At 47.1% G+C, this 16,854-nt stretch overlaps 1 protein-coding gene and 1 pseudogene across 2 annotated transcripts; both read right to left on the bottom strand.

Annotated features, from left to right (window-relative positions):
• Window positions 1-10,675: 10,675 nt before the first annotated feature.
• Window positions 10,676-11,710, bottom strand: LOC129510197 (60S ribosome subunit biogenesis protein NIP7 homolog; annotated as a pseudogene).
• LOC129510320 (uncharacterized) lies at window positions 11,264-16,595 on the bottom strand. Of its 2 annotated transcripts, XM_055326400.1 has the most exons (5): window positions 15,185-16,595; window positions 14,324-14,600; window positions 13,454-13,630; window positions 13,264-13,351; window positions 11,264-11,815 (listed from the first exon to the last, which is right to left on the bottom strand). In XM_055326400.1, exons 1-5 carry the CDS (start codon window positions 15,657-15,659, stop codon window positions 11,810-11,812), a joined length of 1,023 nt encoding a protein of 340 aa, XP_055182375.1. In that variant the 5' UTR covers window positions 15,660-16,595; the 3' UTR covers window positions 11,264-11,809. The 2 variants fall into 2 exon arrangements, with proteins under 2 accessions (XP_055182375.1, XP_055182374.1); XM_055326399.1 differs by lacking the exon at window positions 11,264-11,815 and having other exon boundaries at window positions 12,991-13,351.
• Window positions 16,596-16,854: the final 259 nt, after the last annotated feature.

Below are 16,854 nucleotides of genomic sequence, written 5' to 3' on the forward strand. Positions count from 1 at the left end.
CACAGGTATGGTCTCTCCTTCTGCAGCAGTGCTATTAAGGATTTTTAAAGGATCAATAATCACTCATTCAAGATGACTATGCTGTTGCCGTTTGCCTGGCAGGCAGTCCTGGAGAATTCTCCAGGAACTTAGAATAATGGGAAAGCAGAACCCATCCCATCTTTCAGGGCTGTTTTCTAGAACAGCATTATCTTTCAAGGAGGGCCTGTGCCCTCCCAAGACAGTCTGAGCAGAATCAGCCCCATCCTTGCAAACCGCCAAGTGTGGAGATCCCCAAATTGGCATGTACGGATGGAAAAAGAAGTGGACTCTTCATTCGGGCCGTAGCAAGGAATCGGCAGGACACCTCTCGGTGGGCTGCGGTCCACAGGCACGTAAACACTGAATCAGCAGCAGAGCAGGAGGGACGCCACAAAATATGAGCCTGTGCAAGGCAAGGAGAAAGAAGCCTCACTGTGGTGCCACGGCACTTCCACAGCTCAAATCTGATTTCATGACAAAGGCATAGGTTTCACACCAGATAGTCAAAACTTCTGCCGAGCGTATACTTGCAATGAAAACTTTTGCCTGCAAGTAAGGGGGAGCAAGTCAAGTAGGTTTGATGTGAGGAACAGAGGAAGAAGGAAGATTATTACATCTCCTTGCTGCCTACAGCCCATTGACACGTCCATGAAACAGGCAAAGTGACCTTCCTCCGGGGCCTCAGCTGCCTCGATGTTGATACTCTGCTAAGGGCAACAGACAATCTTAGTCTGACCCCCAGGACCCTGTGAATCTACTTTAACTTATATACATTCCTTTGGACAATTCCTTTATCTCTAAATCCCCCCAAGATACATGTTGGTGATCATCCAACAAGCATATGACCCATTGATACACATCTGAAGGGTCTCATGATTGAGTTTTTTTTTTTTTAAAGATTTTATTTATTTACTCATGAGAGACACAGAGAGAGAGGCAGAGACACAGGCAGAGGGAGAAGCAGGCTCCATGCAGAGAGCCTGATGTGGGACTTGATCCAGGGACTCCAGGATCATCCTGGTGAGCTGAAGGCAGGCACTCAACCGCTGAGCCACCCAGGTGTCCCTCATGATTGAGTTTTTACTAAACAATAATAAATGACCTTTCCCAACAATAGCTAGCCCCCTTAAGATCCTGGAAATCTTGCTTCCAAAATTCCTTAGAGACTCATGCTTTCCCTTGCCCCCTTCCAACTTGAGGGTATGTAATGGGCTACCCCTCATGACCCCATGGCAGCTCTCTCTGCCCTAGGTCCTGTTCCTGAGCTTTAGTAAAACCACCTTTTGGCACTAAAGACATTTCAGGAATTATTTCTTGGCCATTGGCTCCGAACCCTGACATCTTTCATACATCAGGTTGAGGCCTGAAGTGCAGGTGGCTCAGGCGGCTTGCAGAGTGTCCCTGGTGAGCACAGGAGCCCCAAGCCACTCGCCATCAGGTACCCGAACGGCTCCCTCCCACCTCTCTCCCTTGTCTGGCTCCCATCCACCTTCCCACATATGGGCAGGAGACAGCTGCCCACAGCAGTTAAGCGTCTTTTCTAAATTCAAACAATGGCAACAACTAGTGGAGCTTCTAGAGTAGCCACCGTGCACTCAGACGGCAAGGGGCATCCTCAGGGAGAGGGAGTCGTCGGGTACCCACCAGGCTGGGACCAAAACGGGGGTGCAGCCTTCTCCCGGAGGAAGCTCGCCACCCAGTGAAGACAGACCATCGCACCGGCAGCAGTGAGAATGTCAGAATGTGGCCAGTATGGAAAAAGCAGGGTGGACAGATCACGGAGGTTGGCCTGGGAGATGGAGTGATGCCCATCAGGAAGGGACAGGAGACAGGGAAATACAGTAGGAATCGAAGGAACGCTTCAACCAGCTGGTGAACAGAAGGAAGCCTGAATCCAAAGGGTGGAGGGAAGGCTCAGGGGTGATCAAACGGCAACCATGGAGCCCCGAAACAAGATGGGACGGGGGACACCCAGGGATGAACGGAGACAAACAGCTCAGAGGAATTCTGGGAACCAACGCATCCTGAAGTTCTGCCTCTGTGATGGGCATGATCCTGCCTGCAGGGCTCCCCAGGGCACCCTCCCTGGGGACCATCTTCCCCGAGCCCAGGCATTTCAACCCCGTTCACTCATCCTGTTCTTGTTCTGGCTGCTCCGTCTTTGCCCACTTTATGCCCTTTGGATCCAGAGCCCCTGAAATCCACAGGGCTGCCCATTTTCATTTGCAAAACCTCTCACGGCAGCATTACAGCTTTGGCGATGTGTCGAAAGCAAAAGAGCATCTACGTTTAGCACAGAAGGTCAAAAAGAAGCCTCTGAGTAGGAAAATATGTGTGCGTAAACCTGTGACTCCTTTAAATGTGAAGATAAATTTAAGCACTCTTTGGTGTCAACAGCTCCAACCTCATAAATTAGAAACAGCTACAGTAAGTGCATCCGACACCATCTAAGCCAGCCTTTTTTTTTTTTTTTTTTTGGTCTAATTATAAAGCATGGGGCTGAAATCATTTGCATTGATTTATCCAATTTCCTATTGTCAAGTGCTCTGTCTATCCTTGATGTATGTTAATGTGCTAATTAAGTTTGATGTCCTTTGTTGTACATTCTGCTTTGAGCAAAATAAGAAAGTAGTACTGGAAGTATGTTTTCCACGAATGTGTTCTGGGATGAAGAGGGCAAATGCCTCATGAGAGCAGGGAATGTTATTCCGTGGGTTGAGAGGCTTAGATACAATTTAATTTGAGCAACTGAAAATATTTGCGAGGCATAAGGATCAGATAAAGGCGCACCTGCGTTGGGCGGTGCACTGGGCCGTCACCCAGGGGCCAGCCACGGTGGCCGTGCCTGCTTGTGGCTCCCGTATTTGGGGGTCACGCTGTGGGAGGAAGAGCTCGTGTCCTCTGCTCATGTTTCTCCCAACCCCTCACTGAAATTGAAGTTATATCCTTTTCTTTTTCTCCCTGGACTCACACACACAATTTCATCATCTTGCATATTAATCTTGCTTCTGCGTTCATTCAGAAACTCCAGAAGGGCTGAGGCCCAGACTTGGTCTGAGATAATTGGCATTTCTTCAAGGAGACAGGAAGAGTCCATTATTTAGATTTGCAAACGGCCCCCTGGGAGCAGAAAGGGTCTGGGAGTGCTGGTTCCCCAGTCCCCAGATCACGGTGATGGGGCTGAGGGCATTGAGCTGCCTCTCCGTGTCCTGCGCCAGCACTCTGCACTGGGGCGCTCCCACGGCAGACGGGCTTGCTACCATCACATCAAAAATGAAGCTTTGAAAAGCATGATGCACACTGGCTAAGAGCCGGCGTGTGGAGCCAGACAGGCCTGAGTGAAGAGCTGGGCTCCATCTCTTACTTGCTTTGAAGGCCCTTTAAGTGCCCTGAACCTTCAGTTCCTCGTCCAGGCAATGGGAATGAAACTGTATTTCATAGACACCATCGATTGTGAAGTACATCACTGACTTACACACCAAAACACAGCACTGATATACTTTCTGAATCTGTAAATTCTGACTTCAGATATCATTCTTTTAAAAAAATTCCGGTATAGTTAATACACAGTGTTGTATTAGTTTCAGGTGTCCAGTATAGTGACTCAACATTTCCATACAACCTCTGGTGCCCATCACAACAGGTGCCTCCTTCATCCCCGTCACCTGTTTCCCCCATCCCCCACCCACCTATCTTCTGGTGACCAGCAGTGTGTTCTCTAGAGTAAGAGTCTGTTTCTTGGTTTGTCCCTTTTTCTATTTATTTGTTTGCTTTGTTTCTTAAATTCCACATATGAATGAAATCATATAGTGTTTGACTTTCTCTGATTGACTTATTTCACTTAGCATAATACACTCTAGCTCCATTCATGTCATTGCAAATGGTAAGATGTCAATCTTTTTTATGGCTGAGTAATATTCCATTGCATATACACCACATGTTCTTCATCCATTCGTCAGTCCATGGACACTTGGGTTGCTTCCATAATTTGCCTATTATAGACAATGCTGCTATAAACATAGAGGAGGAGGGGACGCCTGGGTGGCTCAGCAGTTATGTGTCTGCCTTTGGCTCAGGGCGTGATCCCAGAGTCCTGGGACTGAGTTTCACATCTGGCTTCCTACAGGGAGCCTGCTTCTCCCTCTGCCTATGTCTCTTCCTCTCTCTGTGTCTCTCATGAATAAATAAATAAAATCTTAAAAAAAATAAACATAGAGGGAGAGGTTGTATGTGTTATGTGGGCACTCATGGGGCATAGAAGGACTTTCTGCACTTGTGCTTAATTTTTCTGTGGCCTTTAAACTGTTCTAAAAAATAAAGTCAACTAAAGAGAAAGGCAGAAACATTTCTAGGTTAAAGGAGGCCACAGAGACATGATGATATGTAATTCTGGACTGGGCCCTGGGAACCAGAATTCCTTTTTTTTCTCTAAAGAACATTTTGGGATAACTGGGAAAAATGAACAATATTTGTAGCTTAAGAAATTTATTGCATATGATCATTTCTTTTTTTTGATAATTTCTTTACTGTAATAACAATAATATGGTTATGTAAGAGCGAGCCCTTGTTCTTAGGAAATGCACATTGAAAGGGCTGTCATGTCTCCGATTATTTTCAAACGTTCAGAAAAAGATAATATGAAGAGATGTGGAGAGAAAGCAATAAAGTGTTGCAAAATGTTAACAATTGGGGTGAAATGTATATGATAATTCTTGCTACTATTTTTACAACTTTACTCTGAGTCTGAAATTACTTTGAAATAAGAGTACAAAAAAATGGGGAAATAAACCACTTCAAATGAACTAAAAAGGACATAAGGAGTATTAAACTCATTCTGAAGCAGTTGTACAGCCTAGCTCCCCTGTCACTGCGTCACTGTATCCGTAGCTCGTCCACTGTGACCTGAAGGTCTCTCACTCTGTAGCCAATGGTACAAACACAAAGTCCAATCCCAAACCTCAGGAAACACATATTGGCACTTTAGAGAAGTTAGGTCAGGTCTCTTCTGATGTCACTAGATCATCCAGCACAGTTGGGGTCCCATCTGCACATCTGAGACCACCAGCAGGACAAAGGACAATACAGTCATCATGTGGCCAGCTCCCAGGGGTCAGCCCACAGGTCTAGCCCCTGGAGTGAGCCACCTGGCCCAGGGTGCAGAGAGCCATCCGACCTTCCGACACCTGCTTACTCGCTCTTTCCACAGCTTACAGCTTCCTAAATCTTATTTCAAAGTACTTCAAGAAGTTAATCAGGGAAGTTACATTTCAAGTTTGTATGTTAAATTAGATAGCATCTATCAGTAGGACTGGCTCTTTTTTTGTGTGTTAAATAATACTTGGAGATTGAGTGAGTAAAAACTCACTTGGAGTCAGACCCGTCTGGGTTCGTATATTTAGCTCTATAGCACATTAGGTCTGTGCCCTTGGGCAAGTCACTCAACCTCTCTCAATATCAGTCACCAGATTTATAAAATGAGAATGAGAATAAGTGAATTAAAGAATTACAAAAGGTGGGACGCCTGGGTGGCTCAGTTGGTTTAGCAGCTGACTTTTGATTTCAGATCAGGTCCTGACCTCAGGGTTGTGGGATTAAACTCCAAGGTGGGCTCTGTGCTCAGCACAGAATCTGCTTGTCTTTCACCCTCTGCTCCTTGCCGCCAGCTCATGCTCTCTGTCATAAATAAATAAATAAATAAATAAATAAATAAATAAATAAATAAATAAATTTACAAAGGGATAAATAAAATATATACAAAAACAGCTGAATCTTTTAGGCACTTTATATACAGTATAGGTAAAGATACAAGCCTACATATTCATGTAAATACAAATATGATATAGTTGTTATTCAGATTGTACTGATTAAAATTGGAAACCAGCAAGACCAAGATGCCTTTCAGGGCAGCCAGGAGATTCTTAACATCAGCTTGGGCATGACCATCATCCATGGTCTGGAACATTTGTTTTGTTTTGAACTCAAGCACACTTATCAGATTTTGAGGGACAGACTGGACTGACCAAATGACAATTTATGTTTAATAGGGAACAAAAATAGAAAGTACACCAGGGTGCTCCTGTGGGCTGAGTAGCTCATTGCCTTCTTACAGCAAACCTGGCACCCTAAGGAGGGCTTCCAAGTAAGATGTGGGGTGTGTGAGTGTGGGGGGGTGCACGGGCCAGATGCAGAGTGATGGAGATGAGACAGGTGGCCTTGTGGCTGGTATCACTGAGTCACGACAGCCAAGTGCATCCCTCTCCTCCTTCTCCTTCTTCTCTTCTTGCTCCTTTTCCTCCTCCTTCTTCTTCAAATATATATTTCTCTTCAGTAGGTCTCACATTCTCTATTCCTGTTCTTTTTGCTTGTGAAAAGAAAGAGCTTTTGAGTCAACACCTGCCTTAGACAATTTTATGTTTCGTGTTGGCTTTCTACCTCTGAGTTTAGCCCTGATCTCAGTCTCAACCCAGGATCCGGACTTGAATTTTCTGCTGCTCAGAAACAACCATGCCAATCCAGCAAAGGGCTCTTCTCCATGTCCACTGAGAAAGTAACAAGGGAATCTCCCAATGAGGAATATGCCTGTCCCCAGAAAAAAGAGGAAGTGAGGGTTTCAGGACACCTTATATCAATAGTGTCTGGGATGTGTCATTACCAGGCAGGATGCTCACATCCTGGGGCTCGCTCACTGTCTGACCAAGTCCTCGTGAGGTTGAGGTGTGCAAACAAAGTGCCAGGGGTCTGTACAGGGCAAAGGCAGATGGTTCTCACAGCAAATATTGGGATGATTATTACTTTTAATATTATTACTTTTCCCTTCAAGGATAATAAAGCCAAAGATGATTTTGTAGACAAATATTCTTTTTAAATCACAATTTTAGAAGCTGAGAGATGAAATAAAGTCCACGTGAAGATCTGCACTTTCTCCTATGCATGTTCTTGCTCATTTCCCCTCAACAATGCAGTTGCTATAGTTTTACCAGACAGTGGCAGGGGGATGAGGAGACCCAGCCCCACCCTGGCAACCACCCCACCATCCTACATGAATTTTCTTCTACAAAAGGGAATTTGCTTTAAAATCCTATGCAAGATGGAGAAACTCACACGTAGGGAAACATCCTGCTACTAGTCTCACTGTTGTCTTGCTGAGGCTGCAAAGAGAGGAACCTATAGACTTGTAGGTCAGGAAGGGAATTCAGGTGCCACCTTCAGTCCTCGAGGGGAGTTGGTGACCTAAATCAGGGGCATAAGGAGGGATTTCTCCTCTTTCTGGGTGCTGGAAGAAATCATACTTCTGGACTTGAGGAAGTAGAGGAGGCTGGAGCACTTGGGTGAGGGGTGTGTGCGTGGAGGCAGGCAGGCCAGTGGCACCAACATAACCCCGTTCTTTGGTTTGGCTTGGTGCTTAGTTGATAGCAAGTGGGTTTTCAGTGCAAGTGGCAGATGAATTAGCAGCACATAGAATGGCCAGTTCTGGGGTAGTCAGCACCTGGGCCAGGGGCTGGAGATACTTTTGGGTTCCAGCCCTCCTTGCAGGGGTTAAGGAAAAACAGGAACTGCCCTTGATAGTAGAGGAGGCAGAGACCTACCCCATGGCAGGCCTTCTGTTGGCAATAGTGCCTAGCAGAGCAGAAGTACAACAGGGGCCCCAGAAGAGACAGGTGCCAACCAGGAGACAGTCCTGGAGCAGATGCTATGAGGAGGTGGCTAATTGGAGTGGTGAGGCCCCAAGATAGACCTGTGGGAAATTCAGATTTCTTAAGAACCCCCAGGAGATGCCTGGCTGGGGGGAGGGAGGGGGACTTGTGAAGGCTAGACCCCCTGCTAATGGGGAAAGTGGGTGTTCATGTCATCCTTTGGGACACAACAATAGAGCAACAGTGATTGACCTGCCTTCCCTGCAGCCAATACCTCCCCACCTCGCCCAGGATGCTAACACGGTCCAGAACAGGTGCATCTCTAACCTTCAGTCTCCTGATGGATACAGCAAGCAGGGGCAATGGGAAAGTTTCTAAGGTTTACCTGTAATCTGTGTACGAGATGTTTTTTTAAAGTTCAATTCTAAAACTGTGTTTAAAATAAGTAGATCTTCAGAAGACCAAAATCTAAAGAGAAGAAGGAAGAAGAAGAAGAAGAAGAAGAAGAAGAAGAAGAAGAAGACGACCAAAATTTAACCCTTCAATGAGTTAGACCCCATGTGCTCAAAATAAATGCTCGTAAACAGAAACGTGCTTATTTCCTTCTATCACTGTGACCTACAGGGAGGGAGTCACTGTCACTTGTCCTCTATTTGTGGTAATATGCATGCTAATGAGTGAGCAGTCGCAGACCAGTTGGCTGGATAATGAACTTGGTCTGGGCGTGTTGTGTCAGAGTAACCAGTGTGGACGCCAACGGAATGTTGAATATTACTTGCAGAGAGAGAGATTAATCATTAACCAACCCCATTAATTCACTTGGCATTTTTAAGCAATAACAACCTCTTTATAAATAACATAACCTCTTTATAAATAACATAAGCTCAAACGCGCCTCTTTAGAATTACCTGCTAAAACAGTCAGAGAATCTTATTATGCTGGGGGAAAAAATTGTCATTTTTTAGGGGGGTTTCCAAAATGGATTAATACCAACAGGGAAGTGGCTACCTATTAAAATTGGAATAAATTCACATATGTGGCATTTCATCACTAAGGAGGCCGAATCAAAAACGTCCGAGCCTGTGGAATCATGGTGTTAAAGCGACTGGAAAGTTTGAAAGAGCTGATCGCGGGGCGGTGGGTTACAATTGTTGCTGGGAATGGAGCTGCTGAGCTCCTTCTCATGTACTTGGGAAGCACGAGGACTCACTGAGTAGAGCACCGAGCTCGGAGTATCCTTGTCATACTCATTTTCCTCTTGTTCTCCAAGAGTAACCAATGTAGCTTTGAATATAATATGATCAGAATTATAGCAGGAAAAAAATAATAAAAGCCCAGCCAAGAAGAGTTGTAAGAGAAGTCCTGGGAACGTGTTAGCTGCCGCAGAGGGAAACACGCTCGGCAGCATTCACTGTACATCCTGCTGCGAGGACAGAACAGGAGGCGTGCTGGGTTATGTGAGCACTGTCGTCTGATAAGACAGTCAACCACTCACTCCATCATACTAGAAGATGTCCTGTGCCTCAGGATACGATGCCAGGGGAGAAACAAAGATATGAAGGCAGAAGCTCACAGCTAAATGAAAGAAGCATAGAGAGGATGGGAATCCCAGCACAGTGGGGTATGTGCCAGAAGAGGGGAGAGCTGGGACACGGAGCCCCTTCACCGAGAAAGCCACATAATCTCCACTGGAGGAGAGGGGAAAGGAGGTATCACAGTGTGCAATGGATGTCAGAAGCAACAAGGAGCTGGAGTCTATCAGAGCACGATTGTTGGTGGGGAGGGTAGGGACCAATAGGTGGATACATGGAGGTCCTTTCCAAAGACTCTACCCTTGGACTAATTCATAGATGTTTCTTTTTTCTTTATTATTATTTTTTTATTTGAAACATTTATTTTTAGAGATGTCACCTTTGGAATTTAAAATAAGCAGGAAAAAAATAAAGCAGTGTATTAAAGAAATGTTTAATACAGGCAGTTTCTTAAAACTTAGTGGAATTTTTTAAATTAAAAAAACATTTTAATAATTTCAAAAATAATTTTGCCAGGAGTGGGCAAGGATAGAGGGAGCTGAATTATTTCAGTGTCTGATTAGCACTCTCTGTCTAGTCCAGTCAGGTAAGTAAAGGTTTGTAAGGGAAATCACCTTTTAAGAAATCAAGGTGATGAAAATAACATTAGCCTGGGACCATACCATCTAAGAAAAAGAATAAGAACCAAGATATAGACTCAAATTATACTCATGAGATCCTATCCCTAGTAATAGAAATACCCAGTATGTGCAATATAAAAAGAATTCTTTCCATTTAACACCTAACATGAGACAGGCACTGGACTAAGTGCTTTACAAACATGATTTCTAATTCTAAAAACCATTCTTAGGTAGATGGTTAAAGCTGTTTTTGGAAGCAGAAGAAAAAAATAAGCTTATTAAAGTTTAATGATGCCTCCAAAGTCATACAGCTGATAAGTGTCAGAACTGGGGTTTGAATCCAAGGTTTTCTTGTATACCACACAGCATCTACTATATAGAAAATTAGCAGAAAAAAAATCAATATTATTTTATCTAAATTTCATTTGTAAAATCTCACATGTGACCTACCGTTCTAATACGGCGATATCTAACTTTCATGGTATTAAAAAATAATGAAGAAAATCTATTGTGTCTTATCATGAGTTTGGAAAATAGTGTTATCACAGATAACAATAAGCTAGCTATTCTTGTCCTCAGTTCGAATGACTTAGAACCCGTTACTCAAAACAAGAAGCCCTCCGATTTAAATATAAAACACAGTATTCTTTTTAGTCACAAACACAAAGATCTGAAACACCATTTTTGAGCCATTTCCGCATAAGAATCCAACCTGCATTTGTCTGTTAATAGTGAGAATATTAAACTAAGAAGTCCCTAAAGAAGTCACAGTGTTGACAAAATTCAACATGATGATGGAGCCTACACAGACACAGGAAACAAAGCCAGGCCCTTCCACACAGCCGTAAGTCCTCGCGATGATTTAGTTTTAAGTCAATGTCTCTTCATTGGCAGATATTCCCCAATGTCTGCTTGATGAAATGCCACAGTTGCCATGGGGTCTACTTTACTGCAGTCTTGTGTAGACTTTGCTGCCACCCCAAAACCCAAAGGGACGTCTGCCATGGAGTACACCATCACTCCCTGACAAGTATTTTCAGTGATTCGACTCAGTCCAGATTTCAACATATGGTTCCCATACAGGAAAGACTGCTCTGCTCCAGGCTTTATTCACATTTTATACTTGGCATAGGGTGCAAGGTAATCCAGCACTGTGACATGTAATCGGAATCTGTGACTCTTAGTGAATTTTCCAAAGCAGGTCCCCAGCGACACCAGCTTGTCCCCAGAGATGTTGGCGGCCAACTTTAGGATCTTCTCACTCACGTAGTACACCTGGTTGTTGTGCAGCCTGAAACAGTAGGTGCTGTCTGGCCTGTCGACCAGTGGCTGAAGATTCTCCCCGATGTATTTTGCTATCTTCTCAAACATTACATGAGTCTCTTCTTCAAAGGCCTCATTTTCCCACTGGGTTACAGCACTGGATCCTTCTTTTTTCCTTCTTATAAACGTTTCTGACTTCTTACAAAATCAGTCTCTGCATTTATCTCAGATCATTTTTCCCCACGTTGTAGTGCCATCTGTGGAAAGGGCCTTGTGTCCTTTTCTGGGGATAGCATCCCTGTTCTTTCAAGCCACAGGATTCCGCCAGGATGGTCATGGTCACCTGCCCCCTAGATGTGGTTGATCCAGGGGTGGGCATCTAAGCCACGGTGGCCCCAGCCTTCAACTTCATAATGGAGGAAGAGTTGGAGCCCCTCTCCGTTTGTGGGAACCAGAGATTGTGCTGACTCTACATGTCAGGAGCTAGGTCATTCCCACGTGGAGGACATGGGAGTGGTAAGGAGAGAGAGAAAATATGCACAATGAGTCCTGGTGATGATCAGATGCACGGTTCCAGTTTTCCTGAAGTGTAACAACTGGTTACGTCTGGGTCGTTCAACCTTTCTCTGGATTCTTCCATTGGCACCAGTTTGAGTTGGGGAGCTCTCATGTACAAAGCAGCAAGTCCTTACTGACAGACTCCACCGTTTTAACCTGAATGGAGTTCACTCATTTTCATTTATTCCTGTTTAATAATCAAATATTTGCAGCTGTGAATTTTTCTCTGGGGTTAGCTTTTGATGTACAGTCATCTTTACACTATTTTCCAAATTGTCACTTGCTATGGTTTTGAATTTCTCCTCCCCCTCCCCAAATTCACCCCATTTCATCCTTGGCTACTGAACCTAACTCTTGGATAATAATCATAATATCAACAAATACATTTTGCCAACCACATGTGACATCATGTTCAAAAAAAATTTTTTTAAAGAAATTTAAAAAAAATTTTAAAAAAAATTTTAAAAGAATTTATTTATTTATCTCTGACTCAGAGAAAGAGAGAGCACAAGCAGGGGAGCAGCAGCAAAGAGAAAAGGAAAAGCAGACTCCCCGGTGAGCAGGGAGCCAGATGTGGGGCTCAATCCCAGGATCCCAGGATCATGACCTGAACCAAAGGCAGATGCTGAACCAACTGAACCACCCAGGCGCCCCTGTTCTAAGCGTTTTACAAATGTTAGCTCACGGAGTTCTCACAAAACCCATATGGTGTAAGTACTGTTTTATCCCTATTTCATAGACGAGGAAACTGAAGCACAGAGAGTCTAAGCCAAAGGGCAGGTAAGTGGAGTGTTGGCACATGGGATGTCTGGCTTCTGAGGCCTTCCCCTGAGAGTACTGTAGAGTTTATTCTGCTCCGTGCAGTAGGAAAGATCACCAGGATGCCGCCACAACTGAGAAAGCCCAAGAACCTCACAGAGATGGTGGCAAGCACGTGCTGCCCCAGCGCCTGAAGAAGCCTGGGCTGTAAGACACTGGGCTCTTTTGGCCTGAATGCAGCTCCCCCAGGACGGACATCTCTGGGGAGGAAGATCATGCCTGTCGAATTATGGTCCAATATCGTCTCTAAACCCACCAGATCCCAGCTGTGTGCTTTCCCCCTGGGGGCAGGGAGGACATGTTCTAGGTCAAGTGGAACAGACCCCGTGATGCTACAGTCTGGCTAAGAATAAACCAGAAGCCTCAAATCGGCACGTGTCACACCAATCATTAGTTGTTGTGTATTCGATCTATCAAATGCTGGAAGAGCTTAGCTAAAGACTTCACTGCCCTGTAGATTTTTGTCCATTTCTTCTTGAATTTCTAGCATTCTTTTCACACCTTGCTACTTGGTTTTGATCCCTGAGAGTTCACAGATGGGGCATTTTCACCATAGATGTGTGTGTCTGTTATGTTCTGACTTTGGACCGTTCCTTTGTACTAGTGGCAGGGGCAGGAACCTACTCATCCCAGACTCCTTTGAACCAACTAAACTCTACTCTTGAGCACTGATGTCTTTCTGGAGATGGTGGTCTCTGTCAGATGGAATGCACAGTCATCCTGAGGTCCTTATCCTGCTGCCTCCCCTCCCAGGGTGGTGCCTGGGTGGTGGTGGAGGGCCTGGTGGGGAGCAGGGGCCCTAGGATTCTCACTCACCTCTGTTCCGAGGGGCTCGGGTGCTCCCCTGGCTGGTGAACTTGAAGGCATCTTTAGGAGGCCTGGGTGATGGCTGTGATCTGCGGCCCTGGTGTGGAGCTTTGTTTGTTGAACCCTGCTCCCTGAGGCCTGCTCATCCCCCTCACCCAGGAGCCAGGAGCCCAGACTCAGTTTTTTCAGGTCCCCTCACCTGTGGGAAGGTAAGGGTCCCCAGCACAGCAGGTGGAGGAGGCCCAGCGGGGCAAGAGCAGCACATCTGCATCCCCCAATCCCTGCAGGACCATCCCGTGTGGTATACCTCTCTGGGCTTCCAGGTCGGGGAAAGCCCTCTGCGGTTGGCTTTTCCATCAGCTTGTCTGAGGAGGGCCTGAAGATGGAAGTCAGAATACATGCGGCTGACAGCCTGTTCCCTCCCCTTCTTCCTCTCCCTACTCTCCACAGGGCAGAATGAGGGTGCTGCCCCTTCCCATCTCTCTCTCTCTCTCTCTCTCTCTCTACCTCCCTCTCTGCCCGGCCCTCCCCTCTCTCCGGTGGGGGTCCTGCCACACGTCCCTTCTTCTCTGCCGGGCTATCATAGCAGGCTTGTGAAACCTCTCAAGTCTGTAAAGCACGTACATCACCACGTTTGAGTCCATTATCATTAGCATTCAACACGGAGGTTCTAAGTCACCTGCCATACAGGTGGAGAAACTGAGGCATGAGAGGCTTCACAAAGCTTCAGGGGCATAGCAGGGTACATTTGAGACAGAGAACACCTGTGCCACACTCTCTGCTTCAAAGGCCACACTCTATCTCTGTAACCTGAGGGTCCCATTGGGCTCTGGGCTGAGTCCCTGCCTCTGAGAGTAAAGGGGAGACCTGCTGGTGGGGGGGCTGCTTACACACAGGGCTTCTGGGTAGTCAGGGCCTGTGTAGGACAAAACAACAGCCCCACAGGCCTTCCTGCCCAGTAAAGAGCTAGAAGCTGAGAAGAACAGAGGGGTGAGGGAGGGAGAAAGGGGCTGGGCAGAGTGGGGCGGGGAAGAAACACCCCCCGTCTGCAGATCCGCAGCTCATCTACCTGCCCCTCCACAGTCTTTTTCTGTCTGTCGAAGGCCCTGCTTTCATTCCCGGCCTCTTGCCATCTTGAAAGTGAAGAGAAGAGAAAAATCCGGGGTTGTCACACATCCTACAATGGGAGTCTTGTCTCTGGTGGCTGAACTCCCAGGGATGTGACAAGTGGGGCCAGGTGACCGGCCACTTCCCCCGGGGAGTCACCAGCTCCGTGGCTGCTGGCCCAGGCCGTTTCTGGGAGCAGGACTCTCCATTCTGTGGGCCCAGCGCCTCTGCCTCCGTTCCTTTAAAAAAAAAAAAAATGCAAATCTCAGCTTTCCATTCAGCAGCCTCCTTTGGAATTTAAAAGAGTTCTAGGTTGTTTAAAGGTTGAGCGGGATTCCTGAGCCTGTTAAGTGGTCACAGTCTACTAGCTCTCATAATTAGCACGAGACCACTGCATTGTGTAAACGCCACTCAGTATACGCCACTCAGTATCCAGCAATGACTAACCGCTCCATTTCAGACTGTTTACTTAAGAGTGGGGGCTCTCCAGCACAATCGATGTTTCTGGGTATTTACCTATTTAGTGAGAGAGGAGAGAGAGAGAGAGAGAGAGAGAGAGAGAGAGAGAGACCTATTTCTCTACCTTTCACAACATCTCCCCCGAGTCATGAAATCTCAGCACTGTGGGTGATCCTATTCCAAGTCCTGCCAGGCTGCAGAGCTGTGTGACCTTGGGATCCTCTACCCCGGGGCCTGGGGCCTCCTTGGTTCCCTAATCTGCAAACTCTGGGGGCTGGACTCGGATGGGAGGGGCAAAAACCAACCACCTCAGAGGTTCAGGGACTCAGGGAGAAGGTGAAATTAAATTCACACATGTTCTTACCCACTGAAAACCACAGCACCACAGACTTGAAGCCGATGGTGGAAGCATCCCAGCCTCTAGCATCTGGCCACGTGCTGTCTTTTATGGCAACAGACACACACAGAATGATTAAAGGTATCAGCAGAGTATCATTTAGAAAATGGGCAGGAGCGCTCAGTACAGCAAGAAAGTTAATCTTGTCGAGAAGAAATATGTAGGTCCATGTTATATGTGTGTGTATGTGATGATACATTATGTTCAGCCCAGTTTTCTTTTCTTTTTTTGGGGGGGTGAACATTACAAATATATTTGCTTGCAGACAGTATCCAAGGGAGCCACATGTCAGGGCTGATAGAGAAACCCCAAGGAGAACATGCTGACTTCCAAGGGGTGTGGAGAGTGGGAAGGTGCAGAGCTTGGGTGGAGTGGGGGTGTGTGATACTGGCTCTCCTGTATGGAGATTGTCCGGTGGGGAGCAGGGCCAAAAAGGGAACATCTAGGATGGATTTTTAGCTTGTTTGATGTGGCATGAACAAGGTGAACCTCCTCTTGCACTTTCCTTAAGAAATCTTCAGTCAAGTATATATGTGTATCAAGTGCCTGTGGGTATTTGAGTGTGTTGCCTCTTGTATGCAGAAAAGAGGCTGGGTTCTCATTTGGCCGGATGTTGGGAGAATTGGGGACATTCTGCTTGATACGAGGATGCTGGGGGTGCCCAGCTGACACAGGGGTTGCTCTCTCTCATGATCTCCCAGAGCCTGGCCTATCGTGGCGCCAGGTGCCCAAAGGCGTGAGTCTTCGCTTGAAAGGTCTTCTCCGTCCACCTCTCCACATCCTGCTCATTTCTTCAAAGCCTGCTTTTCATTTTCCCTGATCACTCCAGGGTCTCTCTGCCAGCTTTCATTCAGCAGCCACCCCTCCCCACCGGGCAGCTGTGTGTGTCCTGGGTGCACATATCTCCTTGGACACCTCTCGCCCCCACCCCCAGGCCAGAAGCCCCGGGCGGGGGGGGGGGGAGGACAGAGCCCTAGCGGCCCTCTGTCCCTGGTGCAGCCCGCAGCTAGCTGGCACACAGCACGCACTCAACGTCCGCCCCGTCGATAACCAAATGGATATCATTAAGCGCCTATTAATCAGATCAATAGTGCAAGTACTCCCCAAAGACAATGCCTATTTGGAAATACATCCTGAGCTCTGTTTTTCTACCCCCGCGCCCCCCATGAACCCCCAATGCTTCTTTGGAAGGATTTCAGACAGGCTGGTATTTTTGCAAATAGCGTCTACATTTGGACAAGGGGGGCCGTGTCACCGGGGGTTTGCAGTGCTTCCTCCACCGGGCTTTGCACCTACCGCACCGCCTCGGTGGGTTTTCTTCCTAAGAGCTATGTATGGGCTTTTAGGGAAACTGAGGCCCCTCCGGGCTCCGCGCAGCCTTCCCTCAGCGGCGCGTGCGGGCGGACACTCGGAGACCTGCTCGGCGCCCGGCTGGGCTGCGTCCGTGCGGCTCCCGCGGCCGCCTCGGCTGGTGCCCGAGCCGGTCCCCGCGCCCGGAGGAGCGCAGAGCTGGGGCTCGCCCGGCCCGGCCCGGCCCGGCCCCGGAGCCAGGCGGCGCGGCCCCCGCGGGCCAAGGGAGCCGCACTGGGCGCCTTTGTCCGCCGCGCCTCCGAGGGCCGCTTCGCTCCGCATCCTAA

The sequence above is a fragment of the Nyctereutes procyonoides genome, unplaced genomic scaffold (genome assembly GCF_905146905.1).
Source record: "Nyctereutes procyonoides isolate TBG_1078 unplaced genomic scaffold, NYPRO_anot_genome, whole genome shotgun sequence".
In the NCBI taxonomy this organism is placed as follows: Eukaryota; Metazoa; Chordata; class Mammalia; order Carnivora; family Canidae; genus Nyctereutes; species Nyctereutes procyonoides.

Bases quoted from the DNA above. Each gene is read 5' to 3' on its own strand.
- LOC129510320 (XM_055326399.1), bottom strand. From the start codon at position 15,659: ATGTTCCCTTTTTGGCCCTGCTCCCCACCGGACAATCTCCATACAGGA. The intron at 14,601-15,184 runs GTAAGAACATGT...TTTTTTTTAAAG, and splicing joins GGTGCTGTGGTTTTCAGTGG to GAACGGAGGCAGAGGCGCTG. The intron at 13,352-13,453 runs GTGAGGGGACCT...GCTCCACACCAG, and splicing joins GGACCCTTACCTTCCCACAG to GGCCGCAGATCACAGCCATC.